The 27,087-nt window shown below is 42.7% G+C and overlaps 2 protein-coding genes across 6 annotated transcripts in view; both read right to left on the bottom strand.

Moving 5' to 3' along the window:
- rgs12b (regulator of G protein signaling 12b) overlaps window positions 1-15,534 on the bottom strand; it is a 43,678-nt gene extending 28,144 nt beyond the window's left edge. For 3 of the 5 annotated variants that reach the window (XM_054603579.1, XM_054603582.1, XM_054603583.1), the window contains exons 1-5: window positions 15,269-15,516; window positions 12,655-13,980; window positions 12,056-12,295; window positions 10,487-11,473; window positions 4,413-4,532 (exon numbers count right to left, since the gene is read on the bottom strand). In XM_054603579.1, coding sequence (XP_054459554.1) covers window positions 4,413-4,532; window positions 10,487-11,473; window positions 12,056-12,295; window positions 12,655-13,737 — 2,430 coding nt within the window. In that variant the 5' untranslated portion in view covers window positions 13,738-13,980; window positions 15,269-15,516. Of the gene's footprint in view, window positions 1-4,412; window positions 4,533-10,486; window positions 11,474-12,055; window positions 12,296-12,654; window positions 13,981-15,126; window positions 15,199-15,268 lie in introns of those variants that run through there. The other 2 variants (XM_054603580.1, XM_054603581.1) reach the window with 2 other exon arrangements.
- Window positions 15,535-20,787: 5,253 nt separating this feature from the next.
- htt (huntingtin) overlaps window positions 20,788-27,087 on the bottom strand; it is a 31,163-nt gene continuing 24,863 nt past the window's right edge. The window contains exons 59-66 of the mRNA XM_054603720.1: window positions 26,885-27,040; window positions 25,697-25,887; window positions 25,205-25,319; window positions 24,694-24,907; window positions 23,218-23,326; window positions 22,854-23,016; window positions 21,964-22,124; window positions 20,788-21,822 (exon numbers count right to left, since the gene is read on the bottom strand). Coding sequence (XP_054459695.1) covers window positions 21,609-21,822; window positions 21,964-22,124; window positions 22,854-23,016; window positions 23,218-23,326; window positions 24,694-24,907; window positions 25,205-25,319; window positions 25,697-25,887; window positions 26,885-27,040 — 1,323 coding nt within the window. The 3' untranslated portion in view covers window positions 20,788-21,608. The remainder of the gene's footprint in view (window positions 21,823-21,963; window positions 22,125-22,853; window positions 23,017-23,217; window positions 23,327-24,693; window positions 24,908-25,204; window positions 25,320-25,696; window positions 25,888-26,884; window positions 27,041-27,087) is intronic.

The following is a 27,087-nucleotide window of genomic DNA, read 5'->3' as shown; positions in this document are numbered from 1 at the left end:
ACTGCCCGGCTTCAACGTGTAGAAGCCGGGCAAATCTAGAAAAATCCAAAGTGTTGGAAATGTTATGACAGTTATGAAATTTACAAAAGTAGAATGCTGTAGATCCTGTGTAGAAAGGAGGTCAAACCTTTCTTCTTTTAGCAGCACCTCCAACCCTTTCATCAATTTTTAGGAGTACAATTTACAAGCTTGTAAGAATTCAATTTTGATGGATTTGGCAACACCTGTGGTCACAGTTGTTAAATGCAAGTGCTTTTATAAATATAGTCCTAATAACTATAAAGAGATATTTGGATATGAATGTAGAATCTTTAGGGAACGGGACAAAATTTGAGTATCTGGTTTCCATTTGTATTCCAAGTAGTATTGACCAATCACCTTTCAGCAGGCTTTGGTAGCAAGCAAGTTAAAAGTCCTTGTGGAGAGCAAAAGAGGTGGAACGCGTTGGCCGAAATGCAATCACAACAATTTAGCTTTTTATAAGCTTGGCTAATTGGCTATTTGGGAAAAACGGTCGTAGACGTCGTCTCTCAACTCCACTCTAGCGTCTCAAATTGCTAATCACACTATAAACAATGACCGGCACACAGAAGAGGAAGTCTTGGCCTGGATAGCCTTCAACAGGATTTTCGCTGACTACACTGGATCCCAAAAAATTCTGACCGTGGCCCTCAGAGGCTAAGTCCCGATCGGACAGATATCCGATAGGTTCTGAGCTTTAGGCCAGACTTGTTCAAAGTAACACATGTATCGACCACGAGGGGCATACAGCAAATGTGCCTGTCAGAAATGCAACAAAAGTACAAAAACAGTTAAAACAAGCCACGAACTAAATGTCAACCATGTCGTCCAACACAGAAATTTTGAACCTTTAAAGGAATGAATACGGTCGTAACTCCTACGCTGCCGTTTTAAACGCAACGCCTCTTCTGCTCTTGTGATGCCGGCATGCTATCTGAAATCACACACTGATTACGCTAATGTGCGGAGTGAAAAAGCAAAGCTGGCGTAATGGCTGATCTTCTTTACGACAGTATTGTGAAATCTCTGTGTGAAAGGAGCTATTATTTGTAGACAGCCCAAAAGTGGCTACAGTCAACCCTTTTAATTTTATTTGAAGGCAGTGAATTGGATGCCCAGACACAACCTAGTGAACACTGCCGCCACTGTTCAACATGTCTTCCACCAGCATTCAAGTGCCACTGGAAGAGAAAATTAATCTTCCGCCACCTATCATGTAGCTGCAACATAATAATAGGTAGCAATCAGCCTTGCAATCGTATTTAGAAAACAGCTAACACAGGTCGGACCCACAATCACTTGTTGTTCACATTTTTACCCTCAAGGACCACTTGAGGATTGGTTGTGTCGCCATTTTTTGAAATGGTGAATTCATTAATCTGGCTGTGAGGCTGCTTCTTACTGGGTTGACTGTGGGGTTTGAAACAGCTTTCTGTGGTTTTCAACATTAGTACTTTAAAACAAGGTTGAGCTGGTATTTTTTAACAATGTTCTTTAGCTGGCATGCTTTTAGGACGAGACAAGTTCATGAGACAACTGAAATCCAGACACACAACGTCTTACTTCCTTCCTCTAATTGCTTTCATAAGACATTGTCTGTCTGTTAAGTGTATGTGTGTGTATGTGTGTGTGTGAGTGTGAAATGGTTAAACTCTACAATCAGACCCATCACAAGACAAGCTGCAAGCCTCAAGCTCAGGCAGACAAACACATATACATACAGTACTCTGCACACAAATCCACACACACACACACACACACACACACACACACACACACACACACACACACACACACACACACACACACACACACACACATGGATAAGCTTCAATTGCCCAGCTAACAAGATGGATGAGAACTGTGTGTGTGTGTGTGTGTGTGTGTGTGTGTGTGTGTGTGTGTGTGTGTGTGTGTGTGTGTGTGTTAGGAATTATAGTGTAATCTTCTGTCCTGAGTGTGTGCGTGTGAGTGTGCGTGCGTCTATATACTCTATGCTTTTGTGTCGAGGCCTCACTAACGAGGGGAATGTCAGCTTGTTGCTCATCAGAGCTCATTAGAAGTGCAGGCTAACACTTCGAACCCCATTACCCCCCACCACCATCACCACAACTCACACACACACACACACACACACACACACACACACACACACACACACACACACACACACACACACACACACACACACACACACACACACACACACACACACACACACACACACACACACACACACACACCACACATCCCTCTCTCCTCACCCCTCTCACAACACAAAGCCCTCTCTGTTTGTGGACATTACCGCATAAGAAGCAAGAGGAAAAAGGCCTAACGACCGGAAGAAAAAGGTAGAATAGAGGGGGTGGAGGGTTGGGGGAGGGGGTGATGAGAAAAGAGGAGAGGAATCCTGCCATGGGATGATCTGACAGTGGCACAGAGAAAGATCTACTCCTGTATGAAACACACACACACACACACACACACACAATGGTGGGGAATTCAAATGCACCAGTGCTTCCGATGTTAACACCCGATGATGAATCATTTTTGTTATTATCTGTGTCATGAGTAAAAGAAAATGAATTATGTGACTCGTATTAGTTGCTGCACTTACTGTATTCGTATCAGTTCGCTGCACTTATTGAATTTGTATTTGTTTACTGCACTTATCCTATTCGTAGTAGTTTGTAGCACTTATTATATTCGGATTAGTCTGTTGCAATTATTGTTTTCGTAGTAATCTGCCTCTGCACTATACTTTTGCTCTGGCTTATGCTTTGAGATGCTTGTTTAAGAAAGGAGATGCACTTATGACTTCTGGTGACTAGTAGTTCTCTTGAATACCTATGTTGAATACACTTCCTGTAAGTCGCTTTGGATAAAAGCGTCTGCTAAATGACTGTAATGTAATGTAATGTAATGTAATGTAATGACAGATATGTGTAAAACGTTCTGGTGGTTGGTGTTAAGAGCCTGTTTAACATTTGGACTGACAGTACAACAAGGACATAGCACAGCAGAGTACAAAGTGTAACCGAGTTCCTGCCAAGTGATCTGCAAATTGATTTTCCCTTCTGATTAGCTCAGAAGATGTTTATCATAAAGAAAATTCACACAGACACTTTAACTAAAAATGGGTCCAACAGTTTGGGACATAATCTCCAATTTGAATCCAGCCAGGGATTTATGTAGCATGTAATTCCCAGTCTCACTCCCTTTTTCCCCGTACTTCCTGTCTCTCTCTTAACTGAGCTGTCCATTAAAAGAAACATGCAAAAAATGTAAATAAAAAAAAATACTACTCATAAGACATTGAGGGATGTGCTTATCTGCTCCCATGGTGCCTCAGTAGCCACTAAACGGCGGAAGCATTTAGCTTTCTTCTGATCTCTATCTCATAGGACCCAAACAACAGTTATGAATTGTGCTCAGCACGTTCTACTTTAGTTGAACATGAATGTATAATAATATTATCCTGTAGCGAGTTAAGAAACAGTTTTTTACTTGCTTTAAGAGGCAAAAAAGATGACAAAAATAGCTGCTGGAAATGCAATGCCATGTATGCTAAACACAATGAAGATGAATATAATCTTGTTCAAACCTAGGGCCTGTCTAAAGGGCATTTACAGTGGTAGCCCTAACAGCAAGTCTGCATATGAGCAGTCTATTGTATCGTTGCTCTCTGAGTACTACAGCAGCCGCTGCAGACTTCCTAGTTATACAATGGTTTACTAAATAGGCATATTGTAAGTGCAAAACTCATGGCTCTCAAATGACTGGGTACCAGGTCATTTCTTGCAGCTAAAATGAGAACATAAGTATTAATCTTGCAACAGTGTTGGCATACTTCCCCCAGTCAGCAAAATATACACTACTTCTACACCTAAATGTACGGCTGTATACATCTCATAGTAACCTCAGTTAATGTTAAGAAATTCCATGATATCAAAGCCTCACTGCAGTTATAGTCCAAATCCATAAATGCCAGCCTGTAAATGTCTGTTGGATCTTTCTATACACTGGCTCTGTCCATGACTGTGTGTATGTTGCCATGGCGATATGAGAAGAGTTATCGGTGTGTCATGTGAGTATGTATGATGAGCATGAGCTGCTATTATTAGAGATGGACGGTGCTGGTGTGGCTCAAATGTGACGATTACACAATGTTCAGTCTGAGCTTGGGCACTGCAATAACACTCACCACTTTGTTGGCAGATGTAAGTACTATATGTCTGTGTGTGTGTGTGTGTGTGTGTGTGTGTGTGTGTGTGTGTGTGTGTGTGTGTGTGTGTGTGTGTGTGTGTGTGTGTGTGTGTGTGTGTGTGTGTGTGTGTGTCTGTGTTTGTCTGTTAGTGTGTGTTAATATGTGTGCATGCATAAGCTCCTACCTCCAGGTCATCCAGAGAGCGGGCCAGGCTGAGACGTTTGGAGCGTCCAAAGGAGCGTCTGGCTGAGGAGCGATGGGGGAGAGGAGGGAAGCCCATGGTCAGACCTCTGAACCGACCACCCTGAGGAGAGAAAATATATATACAGGTTCAGTTATCATGTAATAGAGTACATAAAGAGGAGAGGTGGCAGAAGCATTAAAGTCAGAGAAGAACGCTAGTTTTGAGGTTGCTAGTTCTAATCCCTTGACCAGGAAACAGCAAACAATACCCTTTATGACTTGAAATAATGACATAAAACTGAAGGGTGGAAGATTATTTGGTGGTCTGAGATATCACGTCATCCCTCACCCTCTCTCGCCTCAAACTTTCTGTCACTCTTTAAAACAATCACATGACAATAAAGAAATATAAGAATTAGAGAGCACCCGATATGGTGTCCGATATTAGCTTCGGCATATATATATATATATATATACATATATATATATATATATATACATATATTATATATACATACATATATATATTATATATATATATACATACATATATATATATTATATATATATATATATATATACATATATATATTATATATATATATATATATATATATATATATATATATATATATATATATATCAATGGACGGTATCAAACATATATATATATATATATGTTTGATGATAAGTAACAAGGAATTTGAGCACAGATATGTCCAAAGAGATGTTGAGGGTTGAAAAGTGTCTTTATCACAGTTTGTCCATCAGACAGTACTACAGTTTATTTCAGATTGTAAAAGGTTGTAGCCCTTCAGTAGATATCCTGGTTACAGTTCTTAATAATAATTAAGGAATCTTTAACAATAAAATTGTTTATGTTATGTGTTTATGTAAAAAAAAAAGTGAAGGAAAAACAAAAGATATACAGTGGGTACGGAAAGTATTCAGACCCCTTTAAATTTTTCACTCTTTGTTTCATTGCAGCCATTTGCTAAAATCGAAAAAGTTCATTTTTTTTCGCATTAATGTACACTCAGCAACCCATCTTGACAGAAAAAAACAGAAATGTAGAAATTTTTGCAAATTTATTAAAAAAGAAAAACTGAAATATCACATGGTCATAAGTATTCACACCCTTTGCTGTCCATTTCTTCTGATCCTCCTTGAGATGGTTCTACTCCTTCATTGGAGTCCAGCTGTGTTTAATTAAACTGATTGGACTTGATTAGGAAAGGCACACACCTGTCTATATAAGACCTTACAGCTCACAGTGCATGTCAGAACAAATGAGAATCATGAGGTCGAAGGAACTGCCCAAGGAGCTCAGAGACAGAATTGTGGCAAGGCACAGATCTGGCCAAGGTTACAAAAGAATTTCTGCAGCAGTGGCCTCCATAATCCTTAAATGGAAGAAGTATGGGATGACCAGAACTCTTCCTAGACCTGGCCGTCCAGCCAAACTGAGCAATCGTGGGAGAAGAGCCTTGGTGAGAGAGGTAAAGAAGAACCCAAAGATCACTGTGGCTGAGCTCCAGAGATGCAGTAGGGAGATGGGAGAAAGTTCCACAAAGTCAACTATCACTGCAGCCCTCCACCAGTCGGGGCTTTATGGCAGAGTGGCCCGACGGAAGCCTCTCCTCAGTGCAAGACATATGAAAGCCCGCATAGAGTTTGCCAAAAAACACATGGAGGACTCCCAAACTATGAGAAATAAGATTCTCTGGTCTGATGAGACCAAGATTGAACTTTTTGGCGTTAATTCTAAGCGGTATGTGTGGAGAAAACCAGGCACTGCTCATCACCTGCCCAATACAATCCCAACAGTGAAACATGGTGGTGGCAGCATCATGCTATGGGGGTGTTTTTCAGCTGCAGGGACAGGACGACTGGTTGCAATTGAAGGAAAGATGAATGCGGCCAAGTACAGAGATATCCTGGAAGAAAACCTCCTCCAGAGTGCTCAGGACCTCAGACAACAAGACAATGACCCGAAGCACACAGCTAAAATAACAAAGGAGTGGCTTCGGAACAAGTCTGTGACCATTCTTGACTGGCCCAGCCAGAGCCCTGACCTAAACCCAATTCTCAGCATCTCTGGAGAGACCTGAAAATGGCTGTCCACCAACGTTCACCATCCAACCTGACAGAACTGGAGAGGATCTGCAAGGAAGAATGGCAGAGGATCCCCAAATCCAGGTGTGAGAAACTTGTTGCATCATTCCCAAGAAGACTCATGGCTGTACTAGCTCAAAAGGGTGCTTCTACTCAATACTGAGCAAAGGGTCTGAATACTTATGACCATGTGATATTTCAGTTTTTCTTTTTTAATAAATTTGCAAAAATTTCTACATTTCTGTTTTTTTCTGTCAAGATGGGTTGCTGAGTGTACATTAATGCGAAAAAAAATGAACTTTTTCGATTTTAGCAAATGGCTGCAATGAAACAAAGAGTGAAAAATTTAAAGGGGTCTGAATACTTTCCGTACCCACTGTATCTTTATCCAATATTAATATTGGTATAAATATCAACCTCCAACATCCTATAATATGGAAACTTAAAGAAAAAAACATCCACAGTAAATATGCAAACACCAAATAATACAGTAACACACCGCTCACACTGGTTGCTATGTGTGAGTGCATGTGTTTGGAGGGACAGGTGTTATATAACATTTAATGTCTAAGTGCCACCTAAATAAAGACACAACTTGCAGACAGTTTAACACGGACGCTGACATAAAGAGATTTGTGCAGCCTTGCCTGAAGCTGTCATCTGCTACACATGCATGTCTAGTCAGGATGAGCTTCTCTTTTTCCACTTAAATGTTAAATTCCACATGTTAGGGGCGGCATGTACAGTCCTGTACTTTTCGCTTGCAGTACCAGATAGTTCTTTAGTCAACCCCTCAAACACAGGCACAGCACAGAGAAACACACACCGACACACAAACAGGACAGACACAACGACAGAGACACTTATAGAGCTGTAACTGAGGAAGTTTCATTACTGTGTTCACTTAATGTACTTTGACTTAATAATAATAATATATATATAAAGAATATTCAAGATGGTAAAATAATTTTGTAAGTACGAGTGCAGTGTAAACCCACTAACTGGAGTGAAGCGATAACTGGCCAGCTGTTACAAGATGCCATAAACGGCGGCATGAAATGAGCCCATGAGAAAATTAGTCACAGGGTCATCAGGATTTATTGTCCAAAGCCATCTGACAATGATGTAACCACACTGAGTAGTGCTGTAAACCAAAGAGGAGAGGAAGCTAAGTCTTGCGTTGCATTCACAAGTCTTCAATTAGCCTTTTAACAACTGTTGTCTTTAGAGACAACAGAAAAATGCTGCTTCTTTCCTCTCACAAATGGCATTTAGTGAATGTCCGTATGCCGTAGCGGAGAGCGTGTATGTCAGTGGACCCAAGCTGACTGATGAGTAATTAATCCTGAGAGGCTCCAGAGGCCAGACTGTGACACATGTTGAATCTGACGCGTTGATAAGAAGCAGGTCTTGTCAGCGTTTCATCAGGAGATGACCAGCGCCGTTGCCTGGATACTGAGGCAACCCTGCGTCTGTGTGTGTGAGTGTTCAATAAAACCGATTTGAACACTTGCATATGAGGACGCAAACACGCTCACTTGACCTCTGTTTCACCTGGTCAGTTTAAAACGAGCCTTATATGTAATCGCAATGAAGCACAAAGAAATCAAAAGGTTTTATAAGAGATGCTGAGATTTGGATTAAAAAGGAAATGATAAAGTGTTGATCTGACTCACTGGTTGTTTTGGGTGTGGCTGCACAAGAACTTTGACAGAGAGACCTCTGAAGGACTATATTTGAGAGGAAAACTCACTTATCTGTACAGATGATCTTGTACCCCAGTCGCACACTCACACAAGTACACACAACACACACACACACACACACACACACACACACACACACACTATCAATGTCACAGAAAAGTGGCGTCCTTCCTGTTTACAACAGCACAGCTGTCAACATAAAAAACAAACACACACAATACTCCGTTTAAAAAATAACACAACTGCAGTATAACAGGCTGAAATATCCGAAAGCCGTACAGTCAACGTATTTAAATGGTTACATCTTTGATTATATAATACATTAAAAAGAAAATCATGACATCACTGTAGCACATTTCTAGAGTCATGATTCAACTGCCTGTTTGTGTCTCTATTACATAGCCTAAATTCAAAGACGTTCATTCAGAATCAGCTTTATGGGTTGAATATGCCGGCACAAAGAAAGAATTTGACTCTGTGCTTTTGCTTCTCTAACAATGTAGTTAGTCAGAAATAGAAATAACAGCTAGGGACAAGGACAAGAAAACTGGACAGATTACGGTAAAGAATAGACATGACTGTTACATGTACATATATAAAAAAAATATGTGTAATTATTTCTACAATTACTTACTCAAATTTCTGTTTTCTTTCATGTAAGCAGATGAATTTCAGGTACCAAAGAACTTCCAAAATGGATGTATAGCTTTTTTAATGAAAACCTACATTTGTTTCCCATGCACAGCGATGAGAGTGCAGGAGGCTTATGGAGGTTTAGATAGTGAAACAGTGCCACCAGGTGGCAAAAACTAAAAATATATTACGGATTATGGACAACACAATGTACTACCCATATACGTAAGTATAAACAAGTCAGTTCTAATATTTAAATAATTAAGTATTTCTTGTGAAAAACAGAAGGACTTCTACAGCAATACACTAAAGCTACATTTGTCACACCTGAATCAGCATTTTATTTTGACTACCGGTAATCATGGCTTACCATGTCTGCCGCAGCCTCCGACACTCTGTGTCTCCAGTCAGAGGACATTGTTCGGAGGGGTTAACATCCACCTTCCTGTCACTGTCAGCCTCTACTCTGTTCTGGCCTTGTAAACACTTCCTTTGATTGTCCCCTGGGACCCTGTCCACCACAAGTATGACTGTGGGGAAGCACCAGCCTCCATTACTATCAAGGAAACAAGAGTCTATCCTTGGTTCTGATATGTAAATGTAGACAATGCTTCTGTTTCCTTCATACTTCTTAAGATTCAGTCGGGCTGCAGAGGTTAATACAGAAGGAATCCAGTCAGGCTGGATATATTTGTCACTCTTTGTCTGCAACGCTTCCTCTCTATTCTCGGGAAACAATACACAGCCAGTCAATAATGCACTGTTCATTTCTTCTCACAAAATAATGCAGCCAATGTATCCAACGGTAAATTAACCTTAATTGGAAGTTTTCATTTACTTGTTACTTAACTAATGTAAGGATGTGGTTTGAATGTCTTTAATATTTCATATGTAGGCAAACAAATGCTTGAATTAAATCAAACAAACACTATACTAACACGTTACAATGACTTCATTAAAACTAGTCTCAAGCCTGCTGTGCTGTTTGAGTCTCATTACGGTGGTAAACAGGTGGTTTCCAGGTGAAGGCAGATGTCTGGCTAGTGCATAATACATGATCTGATACTGGAGCAGTGGGGATAAATAACTTATCAATCTACCTGTACTGAGTCTGGGGAGAGAGCCAACTGGGGTGCTCACATTATTTAATATAGCACAGGGATAGTGCTATACTGGTGGAGTGAACAAGGTTCATAGCAACTGTCAAAACCAGTGAAAAGTTTTACTTTTCTGAGTGAGAGAGATAATTGCTGGGCCTTGAGGTGAAGAGGGTGAGGATGCGATGGAGCGCAGTGGGACGAACACAGATGGATTTATAGCCTCAATAAACTGTAGGCTTGGACACACTCTAGTCAGAGTAAATTTCCACAGCGGGGGGGTGTGATGGGGGAAGCTACCTGCTGCCCGGGTTTCTCATCTCATGGTCAAATTTAACACAACTCCTCCAAAAGCCCACCGCCCACAAACTGGCACAGCATAACACATTAATGAATGCAGTATTGTAGAGAGACTGACGATATATGGGCTGACAATTTGGAATAAAAACGACATATGTGATCAGCTTGAAAATTTAAGGTATTACTTATTAGAACATGTTAATATCTTTATAAAAAAACCGTACCTTTTTCTCTCCCTCCTTTGAATTCCCTCGTTTCTTCTCTCTTTCTCCTCTCTCTGCTCCAGCTCTCTCCCCAGCACCGAATAGCTTCTTTGCCCACTCATCTTTCTGAACAGCCAGCCGGTGGGTGTGGGAGTGGGGAGGTGGAGGAGGAGGAGGAGGTTGGCTCCCCACAGGTGGTGGCAGGTGGTCCCCGGGGGCCAGTGGGGCCCGGTAGCGGTCGGCCGGGATCTTACTCATGGGTGGGGGCAGGGTGCTGCAGTTAGCTGATGACCATCCGTCGGTGGATTCGGCGTAGGACTCCTGGTCGCTGCTCAGGCCCTGGAGGTGGCTGTGGTGGTGCTGCTGACGCCAGTCCCTCAGCACATGGACTGGCAGCCACCGCTGCGACTCCACCCCTGCACCTACTCCTCCACTCCCTCTCTTTTCTCCTCCCCCTACAGCTCCTCCCCGCTTCCCTTGCGAGTAGTGGTGTGGGTGGGCTCCTCGAGAGTGCCTGCCGGGGACATCGGGGTGAGCCAAGGGGAGAGGGTGAGGGAGGTCAGCCAGGTGTGGCTCGTGACGGTAGTGGCCATTTCTCAGAGCCGGCAGAGGAGGAGGAGGTGGGTGAGGGGCTGCAGCTCCGAGGGTGGGGCTCCAGGCCTGCTGGGATGAAGGTGGGCTGTCCCAGTGGCGCGGCCCAGAGACGTGGTTGTGGTTAGGAGGACCTCCGAGGTCCACTAGAAGCACTCTGTTGCTTTTCTCTTCTGGTAAAAAGTTGCCGATCCCGCTGTCGCTGTTGCTGCTGGTGCTGTGGTTCTGCTGGGCGTCGTTGTCTGGATCGTGGAAGGCCCGGGCACGGACTCCCTCTATGTTGTCCCCCATGTCCCGGTAGAGGACGGAGACAAACTGGAGGAGAGGCTGAGAACTGGGTGGGAACTCCAGGCAGCCTCCTGTGTCTGGGTCGGGGGTGCACTCGAAGCCAAACCTTCTTGCTACACCTAAATGGACCTGAGGAAGCAACAGTCACCGGGAGAGTGTCAGCGGATGGGATAGACATTTTCCATAATGTATCACTCTGTCACTTTCTCTATGACAAAACTGCATTGAAAAATGTTTGAATTGTCGCTAGCTGATTCTATTTACAGATAATGTAGCGGTTCATTTACTGTGTGTCAGGCTGATAAGCAGCACCGACACTAGATCAAACTAACTTTAGGTTTAGCATTAATGATTGGATTTTAAACTACTTTTTTTATAAGTTATTTTTAAATCCCATATTTTCTCATTTCAAACATAATTTGGGTATTTTAGAGTGTGTTTATGTAAATGTCATTAACAGCCGGTTGTTAATTCAAAATTTCCCACTGCTGCATATTGAGAAGTTTGGCTTAGTTTGTTATATAAAAAATAGTACATATATATAGTACATCTTGAGAGGTTGAAACAGGTCAGCATTTTGAACAACTACCGAATAAAGACTTTTTATTCTAACTTTTTTTTCTTGAATAAATGACATCTCTTTTTCCTGTGATTATATTTTCATTTTATAGGGCTCCTTAATGATGTTACAATAAAATTATCTGGTCATACCTGGTGGTGACAGAGCTCTGGGTCCACAATGAACACGTGACAGGAAGTCCTCAAACTGCCCTCTTCATCTCGTCCGTTGCTGAAGGGACAGTCGTCGTGGTCATCGGTGGCCTGCATCGTGACCAGTCCGAAGAATCGACGGTCATCAGGACAGCAGGCGCTGAAGGCCAGTTTCTCTGCAGGATAGGTGGCCAGAACCTGACCTCTGTCACTGCAAAGACGCACGCTGTCATGCATCACCTGGTAGGAAATAGTGAACACATAATAGAATTTGTTACCAGGAAAAATACAGATAATCCCAGTTACCAGATACTCTGTCTTTATTATGCTGAAATATCTTGAAAAATCAAGAAAAATCTTATTGTTTATTTTTCGGATTCGTATGCTCAAATCATATCTGAGCTTTTTACTTATTTCTATTTTTATTGTATAAAATGTTTTATTTTATTGATTATCTGTTTATCTGTATTTGACCTGCTGCAACACCCGAATTTCCCCCATGGGGATCAATAAAGGAATATATCCATCTATATAGTATATAAGTATATATGGTTAACAAGTTATTATCATCAGATGGTTTACAAAACATTAAATCGCACCTTCATAAGAACCAGTGAGTGGATCTTCTGCTCGGCACGAAGGCGCCTCATGCTGCATCTGATGGCTTGCAGGCTGTCACTCTCTAAGCTGGCCCCTATGGAAGCCAGCTCAATGGAGCCCAGATAGCCAACAATCATGCCCACGTTGAGAATGCCCTCGCTGGGCTCTAGGCCAAAGTCGCCCCCATCTCCCACATCCAACTCTGGCTCCTGCTCGTGTTGTTGAAGGTGGAGATGACGGAAGTCTGCGTCCAGGAAGACTGAGTCGTCATTCAGAACATGGGCCATCTCCTCCTCAGAGAGCAGGTTGGGGTTGCTCTGGGAACGGGAGGCGGTCTGATACGGAGGGAACTCTGGGTCAGACAGCGGACGTGGCTTTGAAGACGAGCTGGGTCCAGGTCTGTCCTTGTCTGAGCTGCTGGAGGACTGGCTGGAGTTCTCGAAGATCATGTTGAAAATTCCTCCGGACTGAAGCTCTGCCACAACCTTCTCTGCCCTGTTGATGCCCAGCTGCTTAGAATCCAGTTTGGGTTTGTACCAGCCCCCACGGGCTCCACCGCCTGGCCTGCTGTTATTGTTGTTGTTGACGCTGTTGTCATAGAAACCATCCAACTCATCGTCACTCGAGCATGAGTCCAGGTAAGACGCTGCCATTGCGTTGCTGCTCTGGTGACGACTTGCTGCAGCGCGTTGGTGGTGATGGTGCCGCCTGTGACGTTCCCCCTCAGCGATGACCAGCTTCAGGACACCAGAGCAGCGTCCGATCAGCTTGACCACGTCTTCATGCGACGCCTTGGAGACATTGATGTCATTGACTGAGAGAATGTGGTCTCCTGAACGCAGACCGACATAGTCTGCAGGGCTGCCTTTCAGGATGCAGCTGAGGACACATGGACCTTGGCCTGACAGTGTGAAGCCATACCCTGTTCTTCCTCTTGCGACCTCCACAGCCCGGATACGACCCTGCTGGATAGAGGAAGAGGCTGGTGGAGGCTGGGGCGGCCCGCTTCCACCACAAGGGCGTCTTTTAGATGACCCATCCGCTTGCCTGAACATTGTGCCAGGGTACTTCCTCTTGTCCATTGATTCAGCGAGTTTCAATTAGTCATTATACATCCCTAGGCTCTCGCTCAAGCGGGGGATGCATCCAACGTCTTGTCTTTTTGTCAAACTGCTCTGCTGTCAAGCTGCCACGAAAAAATTTGCAGCGGCTCTAAATGCAGCAGAGGGGTGAAAGATTTTCCTCAGTTCTGGCACAGTCTTGCTACTGTAGCATTCCCATTCTGGTGTTTCTCTCTCTCTCTCTCAATTCACAGGCTCAGTTACCTGCAGCACAAGAGAACAGAGCAAAGATAAGATAAGATAAGATAATCCTTTATTAGTCCCGCAGCGGGGAAATTTACAGGATTACAGCAGCATAGAGGATAGTGCAAACAAGAGACATAGTAAAAAAACAAGATCAAAAATAAGTATTATAAATAAGCAACTGAGCAATAAACAGTAAAGAATCCACAATAACTGATGAATACAGATATAGACAGAATAATTATTATAACCATTATTGCACAGTGTATTTGTATTGCACAGGTTTTTAGTGTCATGTGAGAGCAGCCAGAAGGAAGGACCTGCGGTACCTCTCCTTCACACACCGGGGGTGAAGCAGCCGGTGGTGAAGGAGCTGCACAGAGCTGCCAGGGTGTCCTGCATGGGGTGGGAGGTGTTGTTCATCAGGGATGACAGCTTGGCCATCATCCTCCTGTCTCCCACCACCTCCACCGTATCCAGTGGACACCCCAGCACACTGCTGGCCTGGTCAAAGCCAGTCATCAGAACATTTTCATGTGTTTTGCTCTCCTCGCCTATCAAACTTCTTCTTCCACACAAAGATTAAACATTACATTACATTACATTACAGTCATTTAGCAGACGCTTTTATCCAAAGCGACTTACAGGAAGTGTATTCAACATAGGTATTCAAGAGAACTACTAGTCACCAGAAGTCATAAGTGCATCTCCTTTCTTAAACAAGCATCTTAAAGCATAAACCAGAGCAAAAGTATAGTGCAGAGGCAAATTACTACGAAAACAATAATTGCAACAGACTAATCCGAATATAGTAAGTGCTACAAACTACTATGAATAGGATAAGTGCAGTAAACAAATACAAATTCAATAAGTGCAGCGAACTGATACGAATACAGTAAGTGCAACAACTAATACGAGTGCAATAAGTGCTACGAGGAAGGCTCAGGGTAGTACTTCTTGAAGAGGTGAGTTTTCAGCCTGCGCCTAAAGATGGGCAGCGACTCTGCTGACTAAACACTTTCTCTTTTCTTATATCGCAGAATAGGAGCTCAATATAGAGAGAAAATGCAAAATGTCAAGAGGGAATCATTATACTGTCATTAGTACAGTATTGATAGTTAATATTGCATGTTACACCTTAACAGTGAGCTACACACACAGCAGCACCTGTGCAGGGAGGAGTCAGAGCAGCTCTGTCCAATGGGAGCCAGGCTTCACACAGAGGCGTGGTCGCACCTGAGACGTGCAGGTGAACCGACAGACCCCGCCTCCCACTGCTGGGTAACTTAGAACTTTTAAATCTGCTTACTATGAACTGTGGCGTCCGTCTGAGTGAAGCAATGACAGACATGGCCCAGACGTTAGCCGAGGTTAGCTGTTCCTGCTAGCTCAGTTAGCTGCACATGCTAGTTAGTAAAGCTACATGTTAGCAAGAGTTGCAATGCTCGCTTTTGAGGTAAATGAACCTCTGTGTGTGCATCACTTTACATTCAGGCAAGTGCATGCTTTAGTCTCTGGCAATTCACGAAAGTTACCACCAAAAAGAAAACCAACTTTTCTCTCCGCGGCTCGCCGTTCACAGAGCGCACACACCCGTGCTGCCTCCGAAGTCCCGCCCCCGAGGGCCAGCGCGTTGGAATGTCGGTGCGTAACTATGGTAACGGCGGCGTACACAGACCTCTGCGTGCTGTGATTGGTTCCCCCGAGGTGTCAGTCACACGGCGGACAGTTATGTGGATTAAAGTGGATAAAAAATAAAAAAAAAAAGTTAGTTTGAGAAATCACAAATTAAAGTAGTAACAGTAAAACGTGTTGTTCCACAGGTGGAGGAAAAGACACGTATCTGTGTTTAAACATAACGCTGCGAGGAAGCGGACGGCAACAGCTGGCTAGTCTGAGGAGGAGAGAGGAGGAGAGGAGAGGAGGAGAAGAGAGGAGGAGAGAGGAGAGGAGAGAGAGGAGGAGAGAGAGGAGGAGAGGAGAGGAGGAGAGGAGGAGAGAGAGAGGAGAAGAGAGAGGAGGGAGAGAGGAGGAGGAGGGGAGAGGAGGGAGAGGAGAGGAGGAGGAAGTCAAACAGAGAGAGTGAGGAGGAGGGAGGATCCACTGTGGGACGAGTGGTGAGTCCGGGGAGGATCCACAGTGTGGTCGCTGAGGGTCAGTGAGGTAACTCAGAGGTAAACAAAGAGAGATCTGGAGGAGGAGAGGAGGAGAGAGGAGGAGGAGGAGGAGAGAGGGGGAGAGAGAGGAGGAGGAGGAGGAGGAGAGAGGAGGAGAGAGAGGAGAGAGGAGGAGGAGGAGAGGAGGGAGAGAGAGGGAGGAGAGAGGAGGAGGAGGAGGAGGAGGAGGAGAGAGAGAGAGAGGAGGAGGAGGAGGAGAGGAGGAGAGAGGAGGAGGGAGGAGGAGAGAGGAGAGAGGAGAGGAGGAGAGAGAGAGAGAGGAGGAGAGGGAGGGAGGAGAGAGGAGAGAGAGAGAGAGGGAGGAGAGGGAGGAGGGAGGAGAGGAGAGGAGAGAGAGAGAGAGGAGGAGAGAGAGGAGGAGAGGAGGAGAGAGAGAGGAGGAGAGAGGAGGAGAGAGAGAGAGGAGAGAGAGAGGAGGAGAGAGGAGAGGAGAGGGAGAGAGAGAGAGGGAGGAGAGGGAGGGGAGGAGGAGAGAGAGGAGGAGAGAGGGAGAGAGAGGAGAGGAGGAGAGAGGAGGAGAGGAGGAGGAGAGGAGGGGAGGAGAGAGAGGAGGGAGGAGGAGAGACTCTTTAGAAACGGCCCCTGAAGGTGCTCTCTCTCTCTCTCGGGTCAAACAGACTTACGTGTGGTGAGTCTGGGGAGGATCCACAGTGTGGTCGCTGAGGGTTAGTGAGGTAACTCAGAGGTAAACAAAAGAAAAAAGGCTGCACCATCTGGAGAAGGAGCCTTAAGAGGAGGAGCAGGAGGAGGAGGGAGGAGGAGGAGGGGAGGGGGGGAGTGCAAACTGTATAAATGATGATTAAGAAATACATTTAAGTGTTGTTCTTATAGTGTTACAGTGCATTAACTACTTTTAGTCTCTCATACCAGTCTACATGGGTCGTGTGTCTGCTGAACAGTGGAATCAGATGTTTAACTCTAAATACATTTACACACCACACCTTCCTCATGTAGCGTTACATAAAACATCCTGTTACAACCTTCACATATTTATTCAAGCAGCCTTGCACTCTGCATCATTGCACTTGTATCTACATTATATTTCATCGTGGTTGTTTTTTGTGTTTTATGTTCATATATATATATATATATATATATATATATATATATATATATATACTTTTGTATTTCATGTGTACATAATAGTTAAATGTTTATCCTTCGTTCTTCTTGGATCTCCTTGTTTTTTGTTTATTTGTCTGTTTCTGTGTACTGGTGTGCAGCAGAAACCAGTCAAATGTCTTGTATGCATACGCATACATGGCCAATAAAGCTGATTCTGTATGGGTCCATATCTTGGGGGTTGTACTTACACTATTGTACAACTCTAAAGCATCAACACAAGTCAGCAAGGAGCAGCCGCGCCCAACACTTCAAAGTAAAACAACTGTTTCTTCATGCCAGTGAACTAAAAAAATCCACTTCAGGGAGACATCAGCATGTTTGATTGTAAAGTGTTATTGGAGTTCTTTCATACCTGAATTGTAGTTTCAAACCAGAGAGAAGACCAACAGCAGCACATCACATGCACACACTCACACCTGTTGAATTATTTATGTAATAATGTCTTTTCTAGCTTCAATAGGTTACTAAATGTTGCAATATAGAGATGCAATAAACAGATCTAAAACATTGTTGGGACATTAGTTGATTTTATTTCCAAAACAGTTACCTGTTCAGCTTTATGCGATTTGTTCCATGCTTTGGTTTGTGTTGTTAAGTGCTATGCTCTCAGTGTTAGTCATACACATGACATTATAAAGCCTTTGTACAGTTCAGCGATAAACGCCATGTACAGTGATTTCAGCTCTGTGCTTCATGAACCATATGGCATCTGTCTGGTAATCCAGTTAATACCTTTTAATCATGAATCACCCATCTTAATGAGTGCTGTTAAACAAGAGCAACATATGTTATCATACAGTGTAGTCTATAAGAGGAAATTACAGCCTGGCTGAGAAAAGGAAATTGACATTATCAAGTTATTGCATTTTGTGCAGAGGTTAGTTAAGAGCTACAGTTTAAGGTTTGGTGACAGGCTTCATATAAAATATGCATATGTTGGTTAAATCCTGAATTTTCTCTCAGCTTGACCATTTGTTGCCCGTCTGGCTAATCTGAGTTAGCCGGTAACAGCTTGTTCTCTCTGACAGAGAGGAAGAGGAGGCACAGCGTGGGACATTTAATGGTTGAGTCCTCACAGGTTGATTGAGTTTTAGAGACACAGAGGATCCTGTGTGTGCGCCGAGCAGTCGAGTTTGTAACACATTCATCTGAAAATACATAAAACACCCTCTACTAGCCGGCCATCGGAGTAGTTAAAGCTGAAATGTTCAGCTCTCCTGAAGTAAGTCATACGATTCACAAACGTCACACTTTTAACATCTTTAAATAATTTATTCATTTCTACAACAGATCATGTGCAGTGATTAATCTCTTGAAAATATTAAAATGAACTGAAATACACAATCTTGTTGGGTTTTTTGTTTTTTTTACAGACTGTATATTTAAAAAAGAAAAAAAAAAGAATGTAAAGGAGGCTCTACAGTCTTGTTGGGGATCAAGACAAGAAACTGTAAAGTGGGTTCACATAACTCTGAACTTCTATTACCACCGTCAGTATCATTGTATAAATTAGTTATGGTCAACAAACTGAATTTTCTAGAAAGGGGGAAAAGAGGTATTCCAAGCAACAACATGCTAATTGCAAAGACAGTTGACATTGTTGTGCATGTGAAGAGCTTGTCAGAGAAAAAAAAAAAAAGAAACTGCAGTGATTATTTTTCCATTAGGCCAAAATCTATAACCAGACTATCTACTGAGCTGCTGATTCTCAAAGAGGAGGAAAACTAAAGTCTTAGAGCGAAGCATGTTAAATCAGTTGAACGTGACCTCCACGCCCATTTCCCAAAACCACAAAGAAAATTCCGGGTAATCGCATTACCCCCTGCAGGGGTCCCCTGTCAGTCTTTTGCTCTTCGTATGCCTGGGAAAGACAGCAGGAAAAGAATACTCCCCTAAATCCCATCTTTGAATTATTTCCTTTAACTTTGTAAGTACAGCAAAAAACCTAAAACAGGGCTCAGTCGTCCTCGGGTTCTTCTCACCACACAAATGCAAACGGACTTTGAAGACACTGACGATCTGAGACACACAGGACTCTTATTTAATCTACTTCAGGGAGGCCTCACAATGGAATTTTAATGACAGCTGCAGAGTCAGTGATTTATTGAGTGAATACATTATTTTAACATGATCAAAGGGAAGCCAGTCACATTGCTCTGAAGGGTGGAAAGTGGTAACATAATTAGTGATGTTTCTACTTTGATGCACTGCAGGACTCATTGCATATCAAGAAAGCGCCTAACGTCAACATGAGAGGAACTTCCAGGTTTTTCAAGTGCTGGGTGTATTTAATATTCTGCACAAACACAATGAAATATTTACCAATCTTTAAAACAGAGACAAAACAATATTTAAAGCTCAACAAAAAACAGAAAAACTCCCGCTGTCACGTGGCAACACTTCATCTGTTGATTTGTCAAAGCTGTTGGTCTCTAAGGTTACAAGGCTCCCTTTGGATTGTGTCGCTTCTCTTCCACACAAGAGTCATAGCAACCGCACCCACAGAAAGACAGTAATAAGGACTATGCAAGAAAATAGCAATAATGCTAAGCATGCTTTCAAGCTTTCAGTGTACAGGACATACATATACATATATATACATATATATATATATATATATATATATATTCAGTCTTTATCTAAGGCAAGTGTATGTACAGAGTAACGCCGCCCAGCACACTCACAGGCAACTCAAGGTCAAGTCTTCAATAAAATACTCATAATTCAAAGCTTTCTGCAGTCTGCTGATTCACTGATTTTTCATTTTCTGATCATGTATGTGTTATGATAGAAATAAAATGATCTAACTGTCAATGTTAAGATCTCTCATCTTTACAGTTTGGATTTTATCATGCACCATGGCTTTCATACGACTTTATAATTACTTCTTTTTTTCCAAGGTACGAAGGTAACTCCATTTAAAGATGACCACAAATTACAACCACAAAAGTCACATTTTACATCCTGAGAATTTAAAAAGTACAAGAAAATGGACAGGTGGAGTCATTCAGGGGTACGGGGGAGCAGACAAGACTTGAATGCATTTATAAAAATAATAATAAAAAAAAAAAAAGGACTAGACAGATGTAAGCAATATGATAAAAAAAAAAAAAAAAAAAAAAAAAAAAAAAAAAAAAAAAAAAAAAAAAATCATAAGAGGAAATGTTTCTTGGCCTGCTACTATTTAAAAAGGCCGACGTCACTGCAATTTTGGTATTTTTCATCGCTCAACATTTCCCACCGTCTCAAGTGTTATATACAGTACTTATACAGTTCAAACCGGGTATTATTTTGAAAACGATTTTGAAAATATGATTTTTATACCTCCCAGAATAAACCTGTCTAATTATTGTGTCCACTCAATATAACATCCAGAATAGGCCACTGCACAGTTACAGAAATTGTTACAACTTGTTGGAATGAGTGCAAACAGGTTGCCCTTTCTTCAGTGACAATCACAACATCCATCACCTGGTTCTCAGTCATTGGAAGGAAAAAAAAATAAAAAAAAAAAAAAAAAAAAAAAAAAAAAAAAATACTATGGCTATTAGTGATCATTCTTACACATAAAATATTTACTATTTAACTTGTGTGCGTCAGTTGAACACAAGTAACTTAAATATTAAAAAAAAGGTCTTCAAAGATACTAATTATCGACAACATTAAGCAAGTGTTTCTGACCCTTTAGAGTCAGCCCATTGTCGGTGTCCTAACCAGACCTTAAGCAATCTTTAACAGAACGCACTGAAAAATAGATGCATTGAAACTTTAAATATAGTAAATACTTTGCATTTTCTAGTCTTTTTTTCTCTCTATTTTACTTGACTGACATCACGATACTCAAGCAAGTCCTCACAGGAAAATAAACAAATCAAATGTTTGATTTATGCTATTTTTTTGTAGGTTTCTAATCAAGGTGCTGGGTGGGAGGAGGTGTTCAAGGCGCTGTCAGTCGTCTGGAGGATTGGTCTCTGGAAAAGCCACAGTTTGGAGGATTTTGCAGCCAGTGTCCTTCAGGTAAGTGCACTCTTCAGACAGTCCTTTAACATACGCCCTAAAACTGACACTGAGTCAGATCTCCCCTTGTTTTTCTCAATGCTCACTCCACTGAATTCATCATGGTGCCTTCAGTAGCTCTACTCGTTTCACATCGGTGTAAAGGAGGGAAAGGGGGGGAGGCTACAGTAGATTTTTCTAATGAAACATTCTGTTCATCCCCTTCATTGCAACTCGAGGAGGACGTGTACGGCGTGTCATCTAATTTCTCGCTCTACCACATCTCTCACTCTAATCCACATTTCCCCCTGCCTCTCTCTGTGCCTTCGTGACCTTCTCAGTCCGTCACCCTCAGAGTGATGTATCCTGGTGGATCGACTGCAGACAGCCCAGCAGCTGGTAATAAGGGCTGCCTGGCGAGGCCACAGTCTCGAAGACGGACTGGAAAGCCCTGCGGTCCAGCTCCTCGTCAATCTGGTGCCGGTAGAAATCCATGGCCACCAGGCAGAACAGGTTGACGTCCACCACCTCACTGGAGCCCATTCGGCTGATCACGTGTGGCAGTCTGGTTTGAGAGCAGGGGGGTCAAGGACAACAGAGAACACTTTTTGGTAAGATATACATTTACACTTTTCTGCTACTTCCACACATACAGTACAGATACAACCCAGTCACAGTCCTGCTGATGGGATTCATGTAAGGATACAGGGCTGAGATCCACTGGGAGGTGGAAGCAGAGACAAAGAAACAGGAGAGGCTCCACATGGCCATGGCCACTGGTGTCCTCTGGGTGAAGTTGGACAAGGAGAGCAGCACCCAGTCTCGCACCATAGAAGACTGGCCCGTGGCATGGAGGGTCTGGAAAACCTGCAGGTCAGCGCAGAGCAGAGGGAGAGGTAGGAAGAGGAGGATATTAGACAGAGACAAATATATTGAGATGATAACCTGAAAAATATTTGTACAAATTAGATTTTTGCAAGATGTGCAAGGTGACAAAAAAAATTTAAATTCCTGTTTAATTGTTTTTTGTTATTTTTTTTTTTAGCTAAAAGCGAAGAAATGTAGCAGCAGATTGTTAGAGGTTTTCCAAAAAAATAACATCTCAAAACAAAAACTGAGCCAGCAAGATTTAGGCTGATTTTGCATTTATTTATGGATTACTTTTATGTAAATATAAGAATCATGCAGTCATATTTTTCTACTCGAAAGTCTAATAACTGCACTTGTCTAATTTATTCTTTATTTGAAATCCCTGAACAACAACTGGAAAGCTCTTCGCTTGATGTTGTCTTGACAACTTATTGTCTGATCGGACAACAAAGGAGCTGGCTGGGGCGGTCAAACAAAGTTACCTAGTAACAAGTTTACTGAGACTGCGCTTCATTGAAATTCTTTGTAATGCTCCTTGCAAGAAGCAAACTTTGCAGCATTTCTGTGGCAAAGAAATTGGATTTAACAATACAAATAAATGAATAATCAGATCAAATTTGGGTGACCCTCATGTACAGAACATTATTACGTTTTTAATCTCGTTATCGTTTGGCTTAAAGTGCATCAAAAATGATTGAGCGATCATTAGAATCTCCCGCTGCTGACCTTGTAGACGACAGTGGCCATAAATTGTGGGTAAGGCTGCTGATTGGACAGGAACTCTCCGATGACTTTGTTCATGACGTCCTGCGGCGGGAAGAAGTCGTCCAGAAACTGGGGCAGAATCCTGGACACCACCCGAGCCTCGCTGGGCAAACCTTTCCGGATCCTGCAAACAGGAAACCCCAGAAGAGCAAATGATGTTTTTGCTAATGTTGTCAAAACTTAGATTATTTTGCACACCATGAATTCACAGGGGTCAGAGAAGAGTGAAAGAAGCTGCAAATTTAGGAGTCAAGTGTGTGTCTTTTTAACACTTACAAAAATGTGCATTACTTTTACAATGGAGGCTGTGCGAGTGGGTGTTTACCTGTCGAAGAGCACAGAGACCCTCTCCATGGCAACAATGATCGACTCGCTGTCCGGGGCCTGAGGGTCAGAGTGGGCGGGGCGGCTGGCAGGGCTGGCTTTCTCTTTTCCTGAGGAGAAACCAACATGACCTGCCGTGACGCCCACCGCCTCTGCTACGGCAGAGCCAGAGTCAACCTGACCTCTAACCCCTGTCACGTCTGAACCCGACGCAAGCACCGCTGAGAGGACGAGAGGGGGGTGGGGGGGTTGTACCGGTTGAACCAGTGGTGGAGAGGTTAGAGTTGGGACACTGATATCACAAGATTCAGATCAGAATTTAGTCGACCTCAAACAGAAGCGACTTTCAGTCAAATCACTTTCTTAAGAAGTAGGTTTTTCTGTAAGAGTGGTGGACTGGTGCTTAAAGTATTAGGAGAGATTTCCAATGCCAGGTTTCCTGGGTACATTACATACTAGATTATCCTCTCCTGTGACCTGAATGTGCTGCAGCTCGCTTTGCTGTACTGCACATGAAGAGAGGTATGCCTGAAGTTATGAGCTGGGGTTTTCTCAAATTTGCTGGCTAGCTCTTGGCAACAAAGAAGTGTTATTTAGCGAGTCGGCATGGGGACAATACGCTAGGAGTTGCTAGAGTTAGTAGGGGACGACGTAGAGGTTAGAGGTAGGGTATATCAGAGGTATGTATAGAATACAAGTATCACATGCAGGAAGCCACAGTTTTGTTTAATGTCGTCACAGTCATCATTACAAGGTTGATGGGAGCTTTAAAAAAAGAGATCTGTTATGCCGTAAAGACAGATTAATGGAGGTTAAATTTCTTGTAGTGCATGATAGGATTCACAGCGAGTACATGTAGCTTTAACTGGCAGATACGTTAACAATTTTTATATTACTGTGTACTGTAAGGTGCATGCAATGGTGACATAGACAACACGTGTAAGCTAAGGAGTTAGTATTTCAGTGGGTTTAGAAGCAATACATTCAGACCTAATTCTTAGGATAGTCCCAGTTCTGCCCCATAATATTCCCCTTAGTCACCCTTTGCTATGAGGGATAAAGTAATGGGACACACCAGCAGAAGACAGAAATGTAACTTAAATAGAGGTTAGCAAAATATGATAATGGAAGACCACTACATTTTACTGTACATACCATTATAAATGAATGAGTCTAGGATGAATTACAGGAAAGAACTGAGACATTAGTTAAACCTGCAGAGCTTTAAGTTTAAACCATTACTAAATAACAATGCCACAGTAGGGTTAACTGATGATAAAAGTAGTCTACTGAGATTTAGAGTGCTCATGCAGGAGAGTTAGCCAGCTAGCTCAACCCCATGGTGAGTTTACAGTGGATTAGAAAAGTCCCCACAGCAGTAATGAAAGCACCAGTCCTTATACAGTTCATGCTGGTGATTCAGGCAGGATGCTACATTACATTTGTGGCAGATCAGTGGTGTTAGAGCCCTTCTTACCGGTGTACATGCAGGTGAGCATGAGGCCCAGGGCGGCCATGGCTCTGTGCGGCGACGGCATGTTGACTCGGTCCACGCTGAGTTTGACCAGCGCTTCTCCGTCCACGCGTGACAACTGCTCCGACAGCAGGAGGCGCTCCAGACCGCGCAGCACGCAGTGATAGATGACGGAGGGAGTGGAGTCCTCGCTGGCCGACACCATCACACCACACAACTGGAAGACAGACAAAGGCAGGAGATAAAAGAGAGGTGGACATTTTTACAAAGAGGAAAAAGAAAAGGATGCATTATGTTAAACAAGGTAAATAGGTAGAGAGGAACACTAGCATATAAAATAATTCATAATCATGAGTGTAAAATTTAAAATGCGTTAGTTTAAAGCATCGTCTGATTTTGACAGAAATCAATGTCAAAATGATGAGGTTTTTTTATTTTTTAACTTTTGAAAGTTATTATTTTTATGTTGTTTTTTTATGTATTTCACACACACACACACACGTCTAATGTTTACCTGTATGATTCCAGCCATAAACTCAGCTCCTACATCCAGAGGGTAGTTCTCCATCATGTAGAAGGCCACGGCACACATTACCAACACATGCTGCTGGTTGTGCAGGTTCACACAGCTGCAGCACACAAAGAGAGGAGATGTACAGAGAGAGTGGAACTAAATTGATATAAAAAAGAAAGGCCAGTACTGTGTTTGTTTGAAATGTAAAGGGCAGCACCTAGTGGCCAACTAATGCATTGCAATCTTGGTCCCAGTCTCAGATCAAAAGAATTTGTCCGACAGAGGCAAATCGGTGCAATAGCATTGTAATCTGCACTAGCTCTAAGCTGGATAAAACAAATTGATTCCAAAATCCACTTACAGAGCAGGAAGGTCAGCCGCCGACATTAAACACATTTGTTCCACCATTCATCATCAGCTCAGCTTAATAGATGATGAAATGAGGTCAGTGTCTGTTTTTTTGCATCAGAGAAAATAGAGAGTGCTACTCACTGAGCGATGGCCCTGAGGTTGGAGAGCAGGTACTCGGAGACGGTGGGGATGAGCTGCTTGGCTGTGTCGTCCAGCAGGTCACACTCCAACACATACAGCACTCCATGCAGAGCACCCATGCGGCTGGGCAGGTGGGTGCTGCGCAGGGTCGTCTCCAACAGGCGACAAACAGGCTCCGCTATTGCTTTGTCCTATAAATACACATTTAGATTATTAATAGTTACTTTAATACTACTTATGTAATAGCTCACAGGGGTTGTCGTCCCTTCACATCTGGCCAAACACAACCCTTAGCTGTGATATAATAACATATCAGGGCCTGAAGTGAGCTATTGACTTTATAAAAGGTTGTCAAGTATGGCAATATGACAGTTATAGACACATTCCAATTTAAATAATTTGTTATTAATAAATGATAATGTTCACAATACAATAGGCCCTCCTGTGCTGGCTGCACACACCTGGGCAGTTGCTTGCTATGAAAGTACACTAGCAGTTAGCATATTTCTTTTTTTTCCCCATCACAGGCTAGCGTTATATTGATTTTATTATTTGGCTTTTTATTGACATTTTGTAAGTTGCCATTTATTGTGCAACCAAGAAGAAACTGTCCAACTTCAGTAGGATGACTTTTATAATGCTAGTACTAGGCTTGTCTTTATTTGTGGACGTTGCTCCTCTTTCTCTCCGGTCCTTGAGTTTTGGTTGCAAATGGCTCTACAGAGGTTTCACACTTAGTCAAAATCTCTCTTGTTTCAAGACCCACTTCAGACAGTGTTTGAATTGTGGTGCTGTGGAGGCAGAGGTTAGTGGATTTCTGCTGCCTTCCTGCTTGCATGAATATTATTTCTAACCTCTTTATGTAGTGCTGCATGTGCAGGTGTTTTTTTTTTAGATGGGCACTGCTCAATCGACTCCTATGTAAAAGTTAACCTTCCATTTTGTAATTTTTAAACCTTATAACTTTGTATAAGTAACCTGTTCCATATTGGCAGAAATGATCCCGTCACCCTGTCACAAAGCAACCATGACAACAGATTTGAACCAATCAGATTGCTTGATTTGAGCTCTTGCTTTTTAATGTAGAATATCAGATGAGGGGTTAATTGCAAATGACAACCACTAATCCCAAACACACATCCTTCAAACATCAAAAAGGTTACCCCATCCACCCACAGTCACACTCACCATCCCCAGTACTGCAGCTGCTTTGCAGATAGCAGGCACCAGGTATTGATTGAGGATCTCATCCTCTGGTGGGTGGAGCTTCTGTAGTTCCATAAGGGTGGAGAACATCATGTCAAATTGGTTCCTCTCTGTGAACAGGTCCGACACCGCCAGCAGCTACAGAAAAGGATAAGAGGGGGGAAGACGGCGGAGAGAGTGAGAGG

This window comes from Anoplopoma fimbria, chromosome 9 (assembly GCF_027596085.1).
Source record: "Anoplopoma fimbria isolate UVic2021 breed Golden Eagle Sablefish chromosome 9, Afim_UVic_2022, whole genome shotgun sequence".
NCBI classification, from domain to species: domain Eukaryota; kingdom Metazoa; phylum Chordata; class Actinopteri; order Perciformes; family Anoplopomatidae; genus Anoplopoma; species Anoplopoma fimbria.
The sequence above is the reverse complement of the archived record's forward strand: the minus strand, read 5'-3'. Positions and strand labels throughout refer to the sequence as shown.